General features: G+C 42.8%; 1 protein-coding gene across 1 annotated transcript in view; it reads left to right on the forward strand.

The window, feature by feature from the left end:
• GUCY2F (guanylate cyclase 2F, retinal) overlaps positions 1–14,383 on the forward strand; it is a 79,913-nt gene that overhangs the window by 46,196 nt on the left and 19,334 nt on the right. The window contains exons 9-11 of the mRNA XM_089904899.1: positions 2,691–2,867; positions 5,288–5,444; positions 10,802–10,951. Coding sequence (XP_089761025.1) covers positions 2,691–2,867; positions 5,288–5,444; positions 10,802–10,951 — 484 coding nt within the window. The remainder of the gene's footprint in view (positions 1–2,690; positions 2,868–5,287; positions 5,445–10,801; positions 10,952–14,383) is intronic.

Consider the following 14,383-nt stretch of genomic DNA (forward strand, 5'->3'; position numbering starts at 1 on the left):
TATCTTGATTATCACAGCTCCAGAGTAACTCCTATAGTTAAGTGGTATAAGCTCCTGTAAATTGTTCTTTTTCAAGATTGTTTTGGATAGGGTAGTTTATTTTAATTTTCAATAAGTTCTTGAATAAACTTGTTCATTACTTCAATAAAGCCTTCTGGAATTTTTCATAGGGGGTTATATGAATTTATAAATCAATTTAGGGAAAATGGACATCTTAACAATACTGAACCTTCCAGTCCATTAATGTAGTATAGATCTTCATTTATTTAAGTTTTCTTTAACTTTTCTCATCAATGTTTTGATGCTATTATACAATATTGAGTAGAAATGGTGAAGGAAGACATCCTTGTCTTGCTCTTGACTCTAGAGGAAAAGAATTTAATGTTTTACTCTTGGGTTTGATGTTACCTGAAGGTTTTTTCACACATGTCCCTTTGACTTCTGATTTTCTGTGAATTTTTTTTTAATCATCAAGAGGTTTTTGTATATTCTCTGACTGCCTGCATAAGTTTAGATTTTAGGAGTTTAATTATGATGTGTCTAGGTGTAGCTGTCTTCATCTTACCTGACCTCTCTAGTATTTATCACATTTTCCTGAAATTCCTTCTGGCATTTACCTCAATTCCCTGAAACTCTTCCTGTGGTGTTCATAATGTTGTTCTAAATAAGCCTTTCTCCACTTCTCTAGCCTCATTTCTAAGTCTTTATGCAGGATGTTCTTCCTTTTCCCATCTTTTAAATGTTGATATTCACCCCCCGCTTTTCTTTTTCTTTTATATGCTTCCCTTGGGTTATCTCATTCACTCCCATTAATTTCATCTACCATTTACATGTTTACAATTCCCAAGTCTATTTATCTGGAACACACTATCTCCTTGGAATAGTTCCACCTTGATGTTCCACGGGCACCTCATTCTTAATGTGTCTCAAACTGAATTAATCAGCTGTCCCCATCACCCAAAATTTGCTTTCCCACTGTCTTAGGTCAGATTCTCTAAAAGCTGAGCCTGAGATGGAGATTCTCGTTCAAATTACTCATTGAGAGAATGCTCTCAAGAGAAAAGGAGTGAGGATGCAGGATAAGGCAGAAGTAAAAGCTCAGCAAGTATGTGATCTCAGCTTGAGACTAGCTTCAGTATGATTTTATGGGAGAAATACTGGAGCACAAGTTATACCATGAGTTCCACTTTGAGGCGAGAGAGTTGAACTTTTGTACCTTTCCCAGTCAGTCAATCATTAGCTGAGGTCTGTGGGTGGGCCCTAACCTTTCAAGTAAGATAGCTCCCCTTTGGCTTAGCCTCTAGGACAATTTTCCAGAGAATGGAGCAACTGTGAGTTACCAGCCAACATTTACAGCAGCTACAGGATGCACTGTAAAGGGGATATAGGTGGGGCACCAACATATCCACTACTAAAACATCCCTGAATTTCTTATATTGATGTATATCACTGCCATCTATCCAGGAATCCAAGTAGAAATCTAGAAGCAATAATGGAGCCCTTTTCTCTCTCATCCCCCATTAAAAAGTAATAATAATAGATAACAATTATTGAGTGACCGTAATATTAATTTCGAATTCTATAGCACGGTTCTCAAAGCTGCACAGGATGTGGCTCCTGTCTAACTCTCCAGCCTTTTATAAATTTATTTATTTATTTTTGGCTGCGTTGGGTCTTCGTTGCCGCACACGGGCTTTCTTTAGTTGTGTTGAGTGGGGGCTACTCTTTGTTGTGGTGTGCAGACTTCTCATTGTGGTGGCTTCTCTTGTTGCAGAGCACAGCCTCTAGGTGCACGGGTGTCAGTAGTTGTGGCACGTGGGCTCAATAGTTGTGGTACATGGGCTCTAGAGTGCAGGCTTAGTAGTTGTGGCTCACGGGCTTAGTTGCTCCGTGGCATGTGGAATCTTCCCGGACCAGGTCTCGAACCCTTGTCTCCTGCATTGGCAGGCAGATTCTTAACCACTGCGCCACCAGGGAAGCCTATCTCTCCAGCCTTGTGTCTCATATTCTTTCCTTTGCACTGTGTTCTGGCCACCCTAAACCTGCTGCAATTTCCTCAGCATAACATGCTCTCACTCTCAACCCCTCCCACCATGTCACCTTCACATGGTCAGCTCTTACTTGCGCTTCATGATGGTCTAGACATTAGCTCCTCAGGGAAGCCAGATCGCCCAGACTGAATTAGATACTTACCATCTGAACTCTACCAGCATCCCGTTCTCCCATAAGAAACCACTTCACAGGGAAATACAGCTGTCAGTTTGTTTGTCTATCACCCTTCTTTAAATGTGAGCTCTTTCAGGATATTGATTTCATTTTGTTTATCTCTATATCACTAGCATGCAGTCCAATGCCTTGGACATTGTTGAGACACACTAAATGCTTCTCACATTAGTGGAAAAAAATGAATGGACACAAAGGTAAAATGTAGTCAAAATTCGAAGTGTTTCTTCTGAAACAAATTTTGTAAGCTTTGGCCTGATGTTTATGTAAGCTATTTATTTTAATAGATGCTGCATAGATGAATATTCACGGAAAGACAATCTATTCCACCTCTTACTGTACTAACCTCTTTAGTATTCCTGGGTCACTGAGCTCCACTCCACAGTGTCCCTAAAGAATCAGGAAGAAGGCCCCAGCTCCAATTGAGACAGAACAGCTGTGACTCTCTTCTCTCCCTCTGTTTCCAGATGAAGGACCTACGTCATGAGAATATTAACCCTTTAGTGGGCTTCTTCTATGATTTGGGGATGTTTGCCATTGTGACAGAATTCTGTTCCCGAAGGAGCCTGGAAGACATACTGACAAATCAGGATGTGAAACTAGATTGGATGTTTAAATCATCACTCCTGCTGGATCTCATCAAGGTTAATGGAAAGACTGAAAATCCAGGATTTTCTCTGTAGATTAGAACTTCAATATTTTCGGATGTTTCACTTTCCTTGGATCATTGTGATGCTGTCACTCCTCCACCTTCCTTCCCTGTGCCTGCCCTCACTTCTTCTCATAGCCCTTTTGTCCATATCTGTTATAAGGTCCTGATACAGAAAGAATTTGCTTGCTCCTCTCCTGCTCCCCTGTTTGAGGGCCAGATTTGTCTTTACTTCCTATAGCTATTGAGCACTCTTCTGCCTTAAGCAATCCTTTCTTCCATCCCATTTCTCTGCCTTCTGGATGTGGGAAAGTGCTCATTCCCAGGCTCTTTGGTTCTGCTTAGCCCCATCTCCTGGCTTTCACGTTCTAAAAGGTGGTTCAGTCTAGAACTAGGTGATGGGTCTTTGCATAGGTCTATACTATAGGTATAGATGTGGAACTCAGCATGACCAGAAAGCCAAAAGACCATCGGTTCTACCAGGCAGCACCTCCATTCTCAGAGGCAAGGACTATTTACAGCCAACGGGGTTCACAGATGGGTCCATGGATGGGCTTCAGTGGAGTCTATGAACTCCCTAGAGTGATATGAAAATTGTGTCTGTGTGCACTTGTAGTGGGCTGATTTGGATAGCCAATAGTCATTGAGCTTCCTGTATATTAATCACAATCTTGACCCTTGTATTGTGGCCTAACTCTTTTCAAGGTAGCTTTATAGACATTATCTCATTCCAATTTTCTATAAAAGAAGTGTGATTATCCTCCTTTGACAGAGGCTCAGAGAAACTAAATGAGGTTTTTGTTATATAGTGTCTACCACGCATAGTAGATACTCAATAAACATTTACCAGCTGTCTATTAAGTGGCAGAGCTAATAATAGAATCTAAATCTCTTAATTCCTATTCTAATACTCTTTCCACTCACTCTGTAAGCAAAGTCCCGTGAGTTAAGGGAGAGTCCTCTAAATGAGTCCTCTCAGACCCGTGATGAATGAAACCCAAGCATTAGACACCTAGGGAGAAATCTCCCCCACTATAGACTCTGCTTGGAAGTACTGGGGACTACAGAATTTCCTAGGGTGCAAGATGTAAAGCATACAAATACAAAGGGGTGTCAGGTGGCAAAATAGAGCCAGATACTTAAAAGGACTCAGCATAAACAGTCCCAAGATGACTGCACTAGAAAATGGATGTATTTATATGTGAATGATTAAACCCATCTGGTAAAGTCCTGGTAGACCACATTTGAATGTCATATAAGGTTACCAAGCAAACTGTAGCAGTCAGTATCAGCTTTCTTGCTTTCAGCTTTCTTTTTTATTGTCTATTTTTAATTAAAAATATATAAAAAATAAATTGTATATATTTTATATAATTTTAATATATTTTATATAAATTATAAAAATAAGACATTTCTAATTATAAAAATAATGCATTCAATTAAATTTAGAAATCAAGTGATATAAATATATTGGGAAAATACTGACAATTACTCAATCCTCCTTCATATCTTCCCCCCAAATTAATCACTGTTGACAATTTGGTGATTAGCCTTGCAATTCATTTTTCGTGTATTTACATACATTATAGATTTTGTTTGTTGTTTAAAATACATACTGTCACATAGTTCTGCAACTTACTCCTTTTCACTTACTTTATGGCTTAGATATGGTCCCCTATCAGTACATACAAATTGATCTTACTATTTTTTTTTATTTATTTTTTATTTATTTTTTTAATTTTTTTAAACATCTTTATTGGGGTATAATTGCTTTACAATGGTGTGTTAGTTTCTGCTTTATAACAAGATCTTATTATTTTTAATTGTTGCAGAATATTCCATAGGTTGGATGTACCACAATTTGGACGTCCCTTCTTGATATTTATTATACATCCAATTATATAATATAAAGCAGAGCTGCAAGGAGCATTCTTGTGTATGTGCACATGTGCAAGCATTTCTTTGGAGAAGTAGAATCCCTAGGTCACAGGGTACGCATACTTTCAATTTTGATAGCTATTTCCAAATTACCCACCCAAAAGGCTGTACCAATTTCCATTCCTGCCAGTAGTAGATGAGAGTTTGGCTAGACCCTTTGGGGGAAAATCAGAATCTTCAAATTCTTGGCAATTATATATGTATAGATCTGTGTTTGAAATGTCAATAAATCTTCCAATAACACACGGTTCTTTATGCCCACAAGATATGATTCTTCATCAAAACGTAAAATTTTAGCGCTAGAAGGGACCTGGAAACGATTCTTGTTGTCAAAGTTTTGCTTTGCCTGCGTGTAAGAGAAAAAGGCTGAATTCTAGATCATAATAGCTCATGCCATTAACAGTCTCAGAAAGTGGCTCTAAAAGCCCCAAATAGTTAAGTAAGTTGCTAAATAAATCCTGTTTGTATCATCTGCAGGGCATGAAGTACTTACATCACAGAGAGTTTGCTCATGGGAGGCTGAAGTCTCGGAACTGTGTGGTAGATGGGCGTTTTGTACTCAAAGTGACAGATTATGGCTTTAATGACATCTTGGAAACGCTAAGACTCTCCCAAGAGGAACCTTCTGCGGAAGGTAAGCGATGTATTGTACCCTTCTGATGCACACAAGGTAACTCCAAAGTTCAAATGAGAACATGCCCTGAATTAAAGCCTCAGGCTGATTCAACTCCCCACTTTTGTTGAAAAGCAGCCTCATTTCCAAGCCAAAGGAGTTGAATGAAGTCTGCAGGCTGTAATCTCAGCGCAGCCAAGCCTTCTGAACAAAGCCAGTGCAATAATGTTGAGTTCCTGCTGTGGCAGGATTAGGTTATATTGTGTGGAGACCCCAGGTGTCCCTGGAGGAACTTGCTGAGCGCTAGGCACACAGTAGGTGCTCAATAAATACTTGTCAGATTGAATGGAAGGTAATTTGGTAGCTGGACTCCCACAAAGCCCATTCTGGAATGGGATGTCACTAGAGCCTACCCTCACTGTCTCTGTCAGAGAGAAAGAAGCAAGGTGGGGGGGTCGGCCGCAAGTAAATGCTCTGTGGGTTGTGTGGGATGGCTTCAGACCGAACTATGGCCTTCTAGTAAATCAGTAGGCATGCCTGTAATGTCCACTTTGTGTTTTTGTCTTCTGTTTAGTGCACGTGTGGCAACACCAAACAATGCCTGTAGAGGTCATAACAGATCAAAGAAATAGAAACCTGAGATGGGGCTTGGGAGTGGGTGATTGAGAACTATGAGGGAATGAATTGATGGAAGGGAGGGAGGAAGAAAGAGAAAGAGTAAGGAGAGAAAATGAATAGGGTTAAATACATATAGGAAATTTGCACATTAAAAGTTTTAACTGGTATTGCAAGGGGGAAGAAGAGAAATAATGACACAAAAACACAGAGAAACAGACAACCCAGGAGAGACACAGAGAGGGAGAGATGCAAAATGACAACATATACTCATATTCTTAAAATGATCTTTGGTGTTATAAGCTTTAAAATTGCTGACTTTATAGGAGAAATGAAGAATGCAGGACACAGAGAGACACACGCACGGATAGAGACACAGTCCAGTCATCAGTGGCATCATCTTTGAGCTTTACAAAGCTAGTGGAATACGAAATTTTAGGGAGTCATCCGGTCCAACTTGCTCATTTAACAGATGAGACACCTGAGTCTCAAGATTTGCCCAAATCGTGCAGCCACTTAGCAGCAAGCAGTTCCAGGAATTCAGTTCAGATCTTCTGAAGACTAGCTCCTACACCCAGCTAAATTAAAACATTTAATAACAATTTCCTCTTTCTCTGCCCATCCATGCTTTGAAGGACTTGAAGCTCCTGGTAATCACAATAGCAACATGTGCTATTGTCTTCCTCTGTGTCTCTGTTTGTCTCTGTCTCTCTCTTCGTCTGTTTCTCTCTGTGGGCCTGTTCTTGTTGACGACTTAGTGGTATGGTTATTATTTGGCTAATCCCAATTTGAAAGCTTGGAGTAGTTGCCTGGTGTTAGTGCTAGGATGTTGGGACGACCGCTGTAGAGTGGGAAGTACTTAGCTTCCTGTCAAAATTACTCATCTATAAAAGATAAAACACAATGTCCAGCTTCCCAGAATTCCATTGAATTCACAGGTTGGCTTCTTTCAAACTTAAGAAACTCTGGTTTTAGAGTGAGGAAAGCTAGCTGCAGTGGGTGTTTTTTATTTTTATTTATTTATTTTTTTTATTATTATTTTTTTGCGGTATGTGGGCCTCTCACTGTTGTGGCCTCTCCCGTTGCGGAGCACAGGCTCCGGACGTGCAGGCTCAACGGCCATGGCTCACGGGCCTAGCCACTCCGTGCTATGTGGGATCTTCCTGGACCGGGGCACGAACCCGTGTCCCCTGCATCGGCAGGCGGACTCTCAACCACTGCGCCACCAGGGAAGCCCTATTTTTATTTTTATTTTATTTTATTTTATTTTTGGTGGACTATGTCTGTCTCTTTCCCTGTTTCTCCCTCTTAACGTTTCGTTCCATTCTCCAAATTGCAAGGGCAATCTGGATGCTCAATCCATTCCTTGCACACTGCAGCCAGAGGGAGTTTCCTAAACTGCAAATCTGATCATGTTACAACGGTGCCAAAATTCATTGAATGGCTTCCCATTGCTCTCAGGATAAAGTTCAAACTCTCTTACGTGGCTTACAAAGCCCTTCATGGTCTGGGCCGTGAGGACCTCTTGTGCTTAACCACTCCCTCCTCTGTCTCTATGCTCCAGCAATGCTGACTGCCTTCCAGTTGTTTATTTGCACCAGGCTCTCTCTTACTTCCAGAACTTCACACATGCTGTGCCCATTGCTTGGGACACTCTTCCCTTCCTACCCTGTTACCCACTCATCTGAGCCTGGCTAGATTCTCCTCCTCGCACAGGGCTCAACTTAAATACCACTGATTCAAGAGACTTTCCATGACCCCTTAGGCTTGGCTAAATTCTCCTCTTTATGATCCTTTAAGGCTTTGAACTTTGTTGTAATACCACATTTTGTTGGTATTACATGCTTAATTAGCTGTCTTCTCTCCCTCCCCAAACTGTAAGTTTTGTGAAGGTGAGAAACAGGTTTGCCTCCCTCGGTGCCTTTCACAATACTTGGTGGAGAAAATGTTTGTTGAATCAATGAATGGATGAAGTAAAATAAAATAAAGAAATTTGAGGCTCCCTACCTTAGACGACAGGGCTAATAGAATCTTATGATTGGAAGGCCCTTGGAGATCATCTGGCTCAATTTCCATTTTATGGATGGGGAAACTGAGGTTCAGAAAGGTGAGCTGATTAGTGACCAGGTTGAGATTGTGAACCCAGGTCTCTTGACTTCCGCCATGTGTTCTCTTGTACCACACCACACTGGCTCTCCAAGGTTGATTTTATCACCATAGCAGGGCTCAAGAGTTAGTAGTAGCTCCAGCAAACACAAAACAAGCCAAAGTGATTTTTCTAGTTTTTTTTTTTTTTCCTGAGAGTTCAAGTCTAATGGTAGGTAGTGGCTCTTACTTGGCTCTGGAGTGGGAATGGGAAATGGGGGCAGGTTGTAAGTGTATTCATTACTGCCCACTCTCAGTTACATAAGTATAGTGCAGATAAAGCCTCATTTTAGCCATTAACAACATACATGTAAGTGCTCTCTGAAAATACTATTTGGTAGTGATTGTATTTAATAACCCAGCTTTTTACCAGAGAGTCATGTCCTCTTTTCCCTTCTTGTGCTTTTTTTTCCTTCTTGTGCTTTTAAATGTGCAGGGAGAGAGGATGCCAGGAAGAAGCAGCTGCATACCATTTTCCCTCCCCCCAAAACCGTATGCCTGAAATCCCATGGTCAGAAATGTATTCCTTTGACTAAAGTGTCATTCAGTCTTTTTGGCTTTATTTGCAAATATCAGTTCTCCTAGGTAAGGAGATAGAAGGGGCAAAACCACTATAGTGAGCGTATCAGAGACTCACAGGGGTGGTGGGGCAGGCGAGTTGGGGGACAAAGGCTGGGGACACCTGGAGGGCAAAGAGAGATGAGTATGTGATTCGGGGTGAGGCTAGAATTCCCTGTTCCGCCATTTTGATCAGAGTTGGCTCAAAGTAAGAATTTCCAGGGCGAGTTTCTCTTTCCTGGGTTTCACTAACAAACCAAAATCATCTCTGACCTTTTATCCTCCTTCTTGCTTCATAGGACCTTGTCCTTTGGGCTGCCTTCCCAATACCCCAAATTTGACAAGATGAAAAGTTAGCCAGCGCTTTCCCCATGCCACCTTCACCCTCAGGAGGCACTCTTTTCCAGCCTCCCTATCTGGACATCAACCTGCTGTTTACTCCACCTCTCTCCCCTCGGAAGAGCATATTGAGCCTATCCCCAGCCCTGTCCCTTCCCTGTCCATTGTAGCCTACCTATGTATCTCGTTCCCCATCCTGCTGCTGTCGCCCCTGCCCCCATTCAGGCCCCTTTCACCTCGCCTCTGGCTCTTACTGTAATAGCTTCCTAGCCGGTCTCCCTGATTCCAGCCTCTCTCCTTCTTCAATCCAGTTTGTGCAGGTTGCCAGATTAATCTTCCCGAACACGGCTTTCATCAAATCCCTCTCCAGCTCCAGCACCCCTACTGCCTTTTGTATTCGCTCCAAATGCCTTCATTTGGCTCTCAGGGCCTCTCACCTTCTGCCCTCATTCTTCCAGCCACCCTCCCTCCCCCACTTCATCAACCCCATTTCTCATTTCTCATTATTCCTTAACAGAGCCCTTCTCTTCAGCCAAGCTAATCTGCTTACCAGCACCCCCATCCGCAATTTGCTCCTTTCTACCTCTTGTTCTTTTGCACATACTGTTCTTTCTCCCTGCAAAGCCCTTACCCTGTCGTCGGCTCTAGGAAACTGCATCCTTGACCTTCTTAACAAGCTCCTTTAACTTTTCCGGGAAGCCTTCCTGGATTAATTTGATCAGCTCCGTTTTTTTATTAGCTTGAACCTCATGGAATTGCCAATATTGAACCATTTTTGATCTACAGAAATGGAATTTCATATGTTTCAATATGAAGCATTCCCTCCAATTTTTTGACTACTCAATTTATATTATTAACTGGTATTTCTTTATATATTGCTTAAGGGGCCCTCGCCCCAAATTTCTGAGTCTCTGCCATAACTCTCTGTCCGGGTCTGAAATGCAGCAGAGCGCACAGTGGGTTCTCAGTAGTGGCTTTTAATAGATTCATTTCCTTACACTATATAGTGGCCCTCATCACTATCTCTGTTGTATTGCAGTTAGGGGTACACGTATGTGTCTTGCCCACTGGTCTGTGAACTCTGCAAGGGCAAAGGCAAGGTCTAATTCATCTCTGGCACTGCCCCTGTCCCTAGCACAGTGCCTGGTACATAGTAAATCCTCAATAAGTATTTGCAGAACTGAGTTGAAGGAATTGCTGCACCCTTTTGCTCTGCAAGGAACAGAGGAGACTTGGGGATCCTCTAATCCTCTTAGATAAGACCTGGAGAGAGCAACTTATGACTCCTCGAGCCCCAGCACAGTCAAATTATCAGACACATATAGATCTCAGCACACAGCAAATCCATGGCAACCAGTCGGGCAGGGCACTCGCCTTTCCCTGGAAGCCTGCCAACTGCTACTTGCAGGCTCAAGAGAGCAAGAAAGTCAGCACCAGATAGTTTTTTTATTTCGAGCTTCTCTGCCCTTCCCCACATCTCCGCTGTGTCTGCCTGCGTGGTCCTGGTGTGGGGAAAGTAGAATGCTTTCTCTGAGAGTAATTCCTTAGATTCATAAATGCAGACTCCAGGGGGAGGGGGGGCGCGGAGGCACTAGCATGCCAGTCTGTCTTAATACCAATATAAAGCAGTCAATGAAACAGCACCCTTGGAGCCCTCGAGGGCACTGCAGATGCTGTCAGCTAATCCGCCCTGTATTCATCACACAATGCTTTCTTTTCAGAGTTGCTGTGGATGGCCCCTGAACTGTTGAGAGCCCCGAGGGGCAGCAGGTTACGTTCTTTTGCAGGAGACGTCTATAGCTTTGCCATCATCATGCAAGAAGTGATGGTCCGGGGCGCCCCATTCTGCATGATGGATCTGCCTGCCAAAGGTAAGCGGGAGGTGAGAAAAGGGTACCAGGAGCCCACCATGACCCAGATCATCAGGCCAACCCAGGCTGCTGCGATTTGCCAGAAGAGTGAACACGATTCCGTGTTTGTGCTAACTGCCCACTGGTCTGCAAGCAGCCCTTGTTGTGTGTAGGTGGGACTTGGAGCCAGACAGCTTTAGGCATTTGGAAGAAATAACCCTCACCCAAGAAGCTGGTCCTTTTCCAAACTGTGACATAAGCCAAGGGCCTACAGGACTTACGTTAGTCCTCTTTTTTAGCAGCCCCCTACTACTCCTTTGAGACACCCCCTGCCAGACATTTCAGTGCCCCCTCAGTGATGCTCCTGGATGTCAAAAGTCCTCCCATTCTTTCCCTGTGACATGCCATAGTCTTTCATCCTTATCTCCCATCAGAATCTTCGGCTACCAGGCAAAATTTGAGGGGAAGCAGGATGTTTACGTATTCTAAAAGTATGAAATCACTAGATATTTACTAATTACAAATGGAAAAAGAGTAAGTTTATTAGCGGAGGATCCTGCAGACACCACCTTAACCAAGTGATCAAGGTACATCAACATTCATGTACCCCTGCCATGATGCACTGAAAAGGGCTCAATACCACCCTCGTGGTATTCTTGCCGCAAAATGCATAACCTCAATCTAACCATGAGAAAACATCAGACACACCCCAGCTGAGAGGCATTCTGCAAAATAACTGGCCAGTACTCATCAAAAGTGTCAAAGTCCTGAAAGACAGGGAAGGAATGAGGAACCATCACAGATTGGAGGAGACTGAGACATAACAATTAAGTACGATATGGGATCTTGAATTGGATTGTGAAACAGAAAAAGGACATTAGGGGGAAATTGATGAAATTCAAATAAAGACTCTAGATTAGTAATAGTATTGTACCAATATTAACTTCCTTTGTACTGCAGTTTTATAAGTTGCTAACATTCGGGGACATCCCTGGTGGTCCAGTGGTTAAGACTCCACGCTTCCACTGCAGGGGGGCGCGGGTTCAGTCCCTGGTCAGGGAATTAAGATCCCACATGCCACATGGCATGGCCAAAAAAGAAAAAAAAAATTTGCTAACATTAGGGGGAAACCGAGTGAAGGATATATAGGCAATTATTGTACTATTTTTACAACTTTTCTGGAAGTCTAAATTTATTTCAAAATAAAAGGTTTAAAAGCTGCAAAATCAAACCAAACCAAACCTAAAATACTTAGTTGTCTCTTGCCCCACTCGGAGTTTTAGTTCACTCCTCTACTTAGAACCCCCCAACAGTTCCTCATCACGAGTTAAATGAAGCCCAGTCTCCTCACATGAGGTACAAGGCCCTTTACAATCTGGTCCCTAGCCACTTCTCTAGGCTTATCTTCTGTCACTCCCCATACTCCAGCTAAGCCACGTGACTGGCAGTGCCCTGAAATCACTACCTCCCACCTCTGTGCCTCCACACATGTTGCCCCTACCTTCTCCCCACCTTGCCTCATCCAACTCATGTCACCTCCACTGGGAAACCTTCTCTGACCTTTTCAGTGTGGGTCAGGTGTCCCCTCTGTGCTCTCATGTGCGTATATCTGCTAGAGCACTTATATTGCTGGTCATTGTCTGTCCTCCCAATTGAACTGTGAGCTCCTCGAGGACATAAATCATGCTGGGCCTAAGCAGAGAGGTGACCTATTTCACTCGTTGGTGTTCTCAGAAAGGGACTCCGTCTACCAGAGAGTTGGATGGGGCGGTTGCACTCCAAGGGGTCGACGTCCATGGAATCTATTGCACTGGGGGCAGGGTGAGAGATGCGATGCGGAAACCATTACTGGTATGGGCCAACCTGGGTTAACAGAGCAGAAGGTGTGGTGTCACAAGGAGCTGAGAAGTCAGAGGCAACGACTGAAATTCTTTCATGGAGGCAAGGGGACACTTATAACGGTATAAAGCAGTGCTGTTGGAGTGTTACAGCCAAGGCAGGGGTGGGAAAGGCACACTGGTGGTGCAAGCAAGGTTTGGTTCATGATGAGGATGTTAAAGTCAGGGGTGTGGAGAGGGGACTAGGGGTAAGAAATGAGCTGAAGCAACTATACACCTGTAAAAATAATAAATAATAAAGCTATTCCGAGAAATGTGGAACATTAAATTTGAAAATGGAAGCTCCAACTTCCATGTGCAGTAAAATCTTTCTTCAACCAAAAAAAAAAAAAAAAAGAAAAAAAAGAAATAAGCCGAAGAGATAGTCGGGGCTTGGATTTTATCCTGTGGGTAATAAAAATCCACGAAGAGATGTTAAGCAAAAAAGTGACACGGCCAAATCCATGTTTTCAGAATGGTTTGTTGAAGGCAAGGCTGGAAGCAGAGAGACCATGCAAAGTGCTCAGCCCATAGTCTGATACACAGTTAATGTTCCACTGAAAGTGGGGTTCAAGTACCAGCGGCCAGAAGGATCCCATTGAGGCCCTGAACTATTTACTGGAGTTTTTTTTTTAAATTTATTTTTTATTTATTTATTTTTGGCTGTGTTGGGTCCTCATTGCTGTGCAGGGGCTTTCTCTAGTTGCGGCGAGCGGGGGCTACTCTTCGTTGCGGTGCGCGGGCTTCTCATTGCGGTGGCTTCTCTTGTTGCGGAGCACGGACTCTAGGCACACAGGCTTCAGTAGTTGTGGCACGTGGGCTTAGTTGCTCCACGGAATGTGGGATCTTCCCGGACCAGGGATCGAACCCATGTGCCCTGTGTTGGCAGGTGGATTCTTAACCACTGCACCACCAGGGAAGTCCCTTTACTGGAGTTCTTAATTCCCTTACCTTAGGGGCCAGGCAGGACCCATAGCCTGGAACTGGGCTGGGCCTGGGCCTTCAGCGGGGGCTAATTGGGTCTACTGTAGAGATTGAGAGGCTTAGATGATTTGGGGGTGGGTGAAAGGAGCCAGATCACTGAAACAATGGATAAACAACAAGGTCCTAATATATAGCACCGGGAACTATATTAAATATCCTGTAATAAACCATAATTAAAAAGAATATGAAAAAGAATATATATATATGTGTATATATGTATATATATATATATACACACACACACATACATATATATATATAAACTGAATCATTTTGCCATACACCAGAAATTAACACATTGTAAATCAACTATACTTCAATGAAAACATAAATAGTATCTAGCAGAAGCAGAATAAAGCTGTGCTTAAATGATACCAATAGCTCAATTGATTAGTTTCTCAGTCCTTCCTCAATTGATTGATGTAGCCTTTGTTCAGATACAATTTATATTCAGGCCACCTAAGGAGAAAGCAAAAGACATTGCCTTTTTGTAATTTCTCCCGACCAACCCTATTCTTGGCTAAAACTCAATTATCTTTGCCAGAGCTTGGTGCTTTCCCCACAATCTGTAGACCTTTTTCTTCTTGCTTCT

The sequence above is a fragment of the Delphinapterus leucas genome, chromosome X (assembly GCF_059928025.1).
Source record: "Delphinapterus leucas isolate spDelLeu-1000000601 "Yukka" chromosome X, BTC_Dleu_Yukka2, whole genome shotgun sequence".
Taxonomy (NCBI): domain Eukaryota; kingdom Metazoa; phylum Chordata; class Mammalia; order Artiodactyla; family Monodontidae; genus Delphinapterus; species Delphinapterus leucas.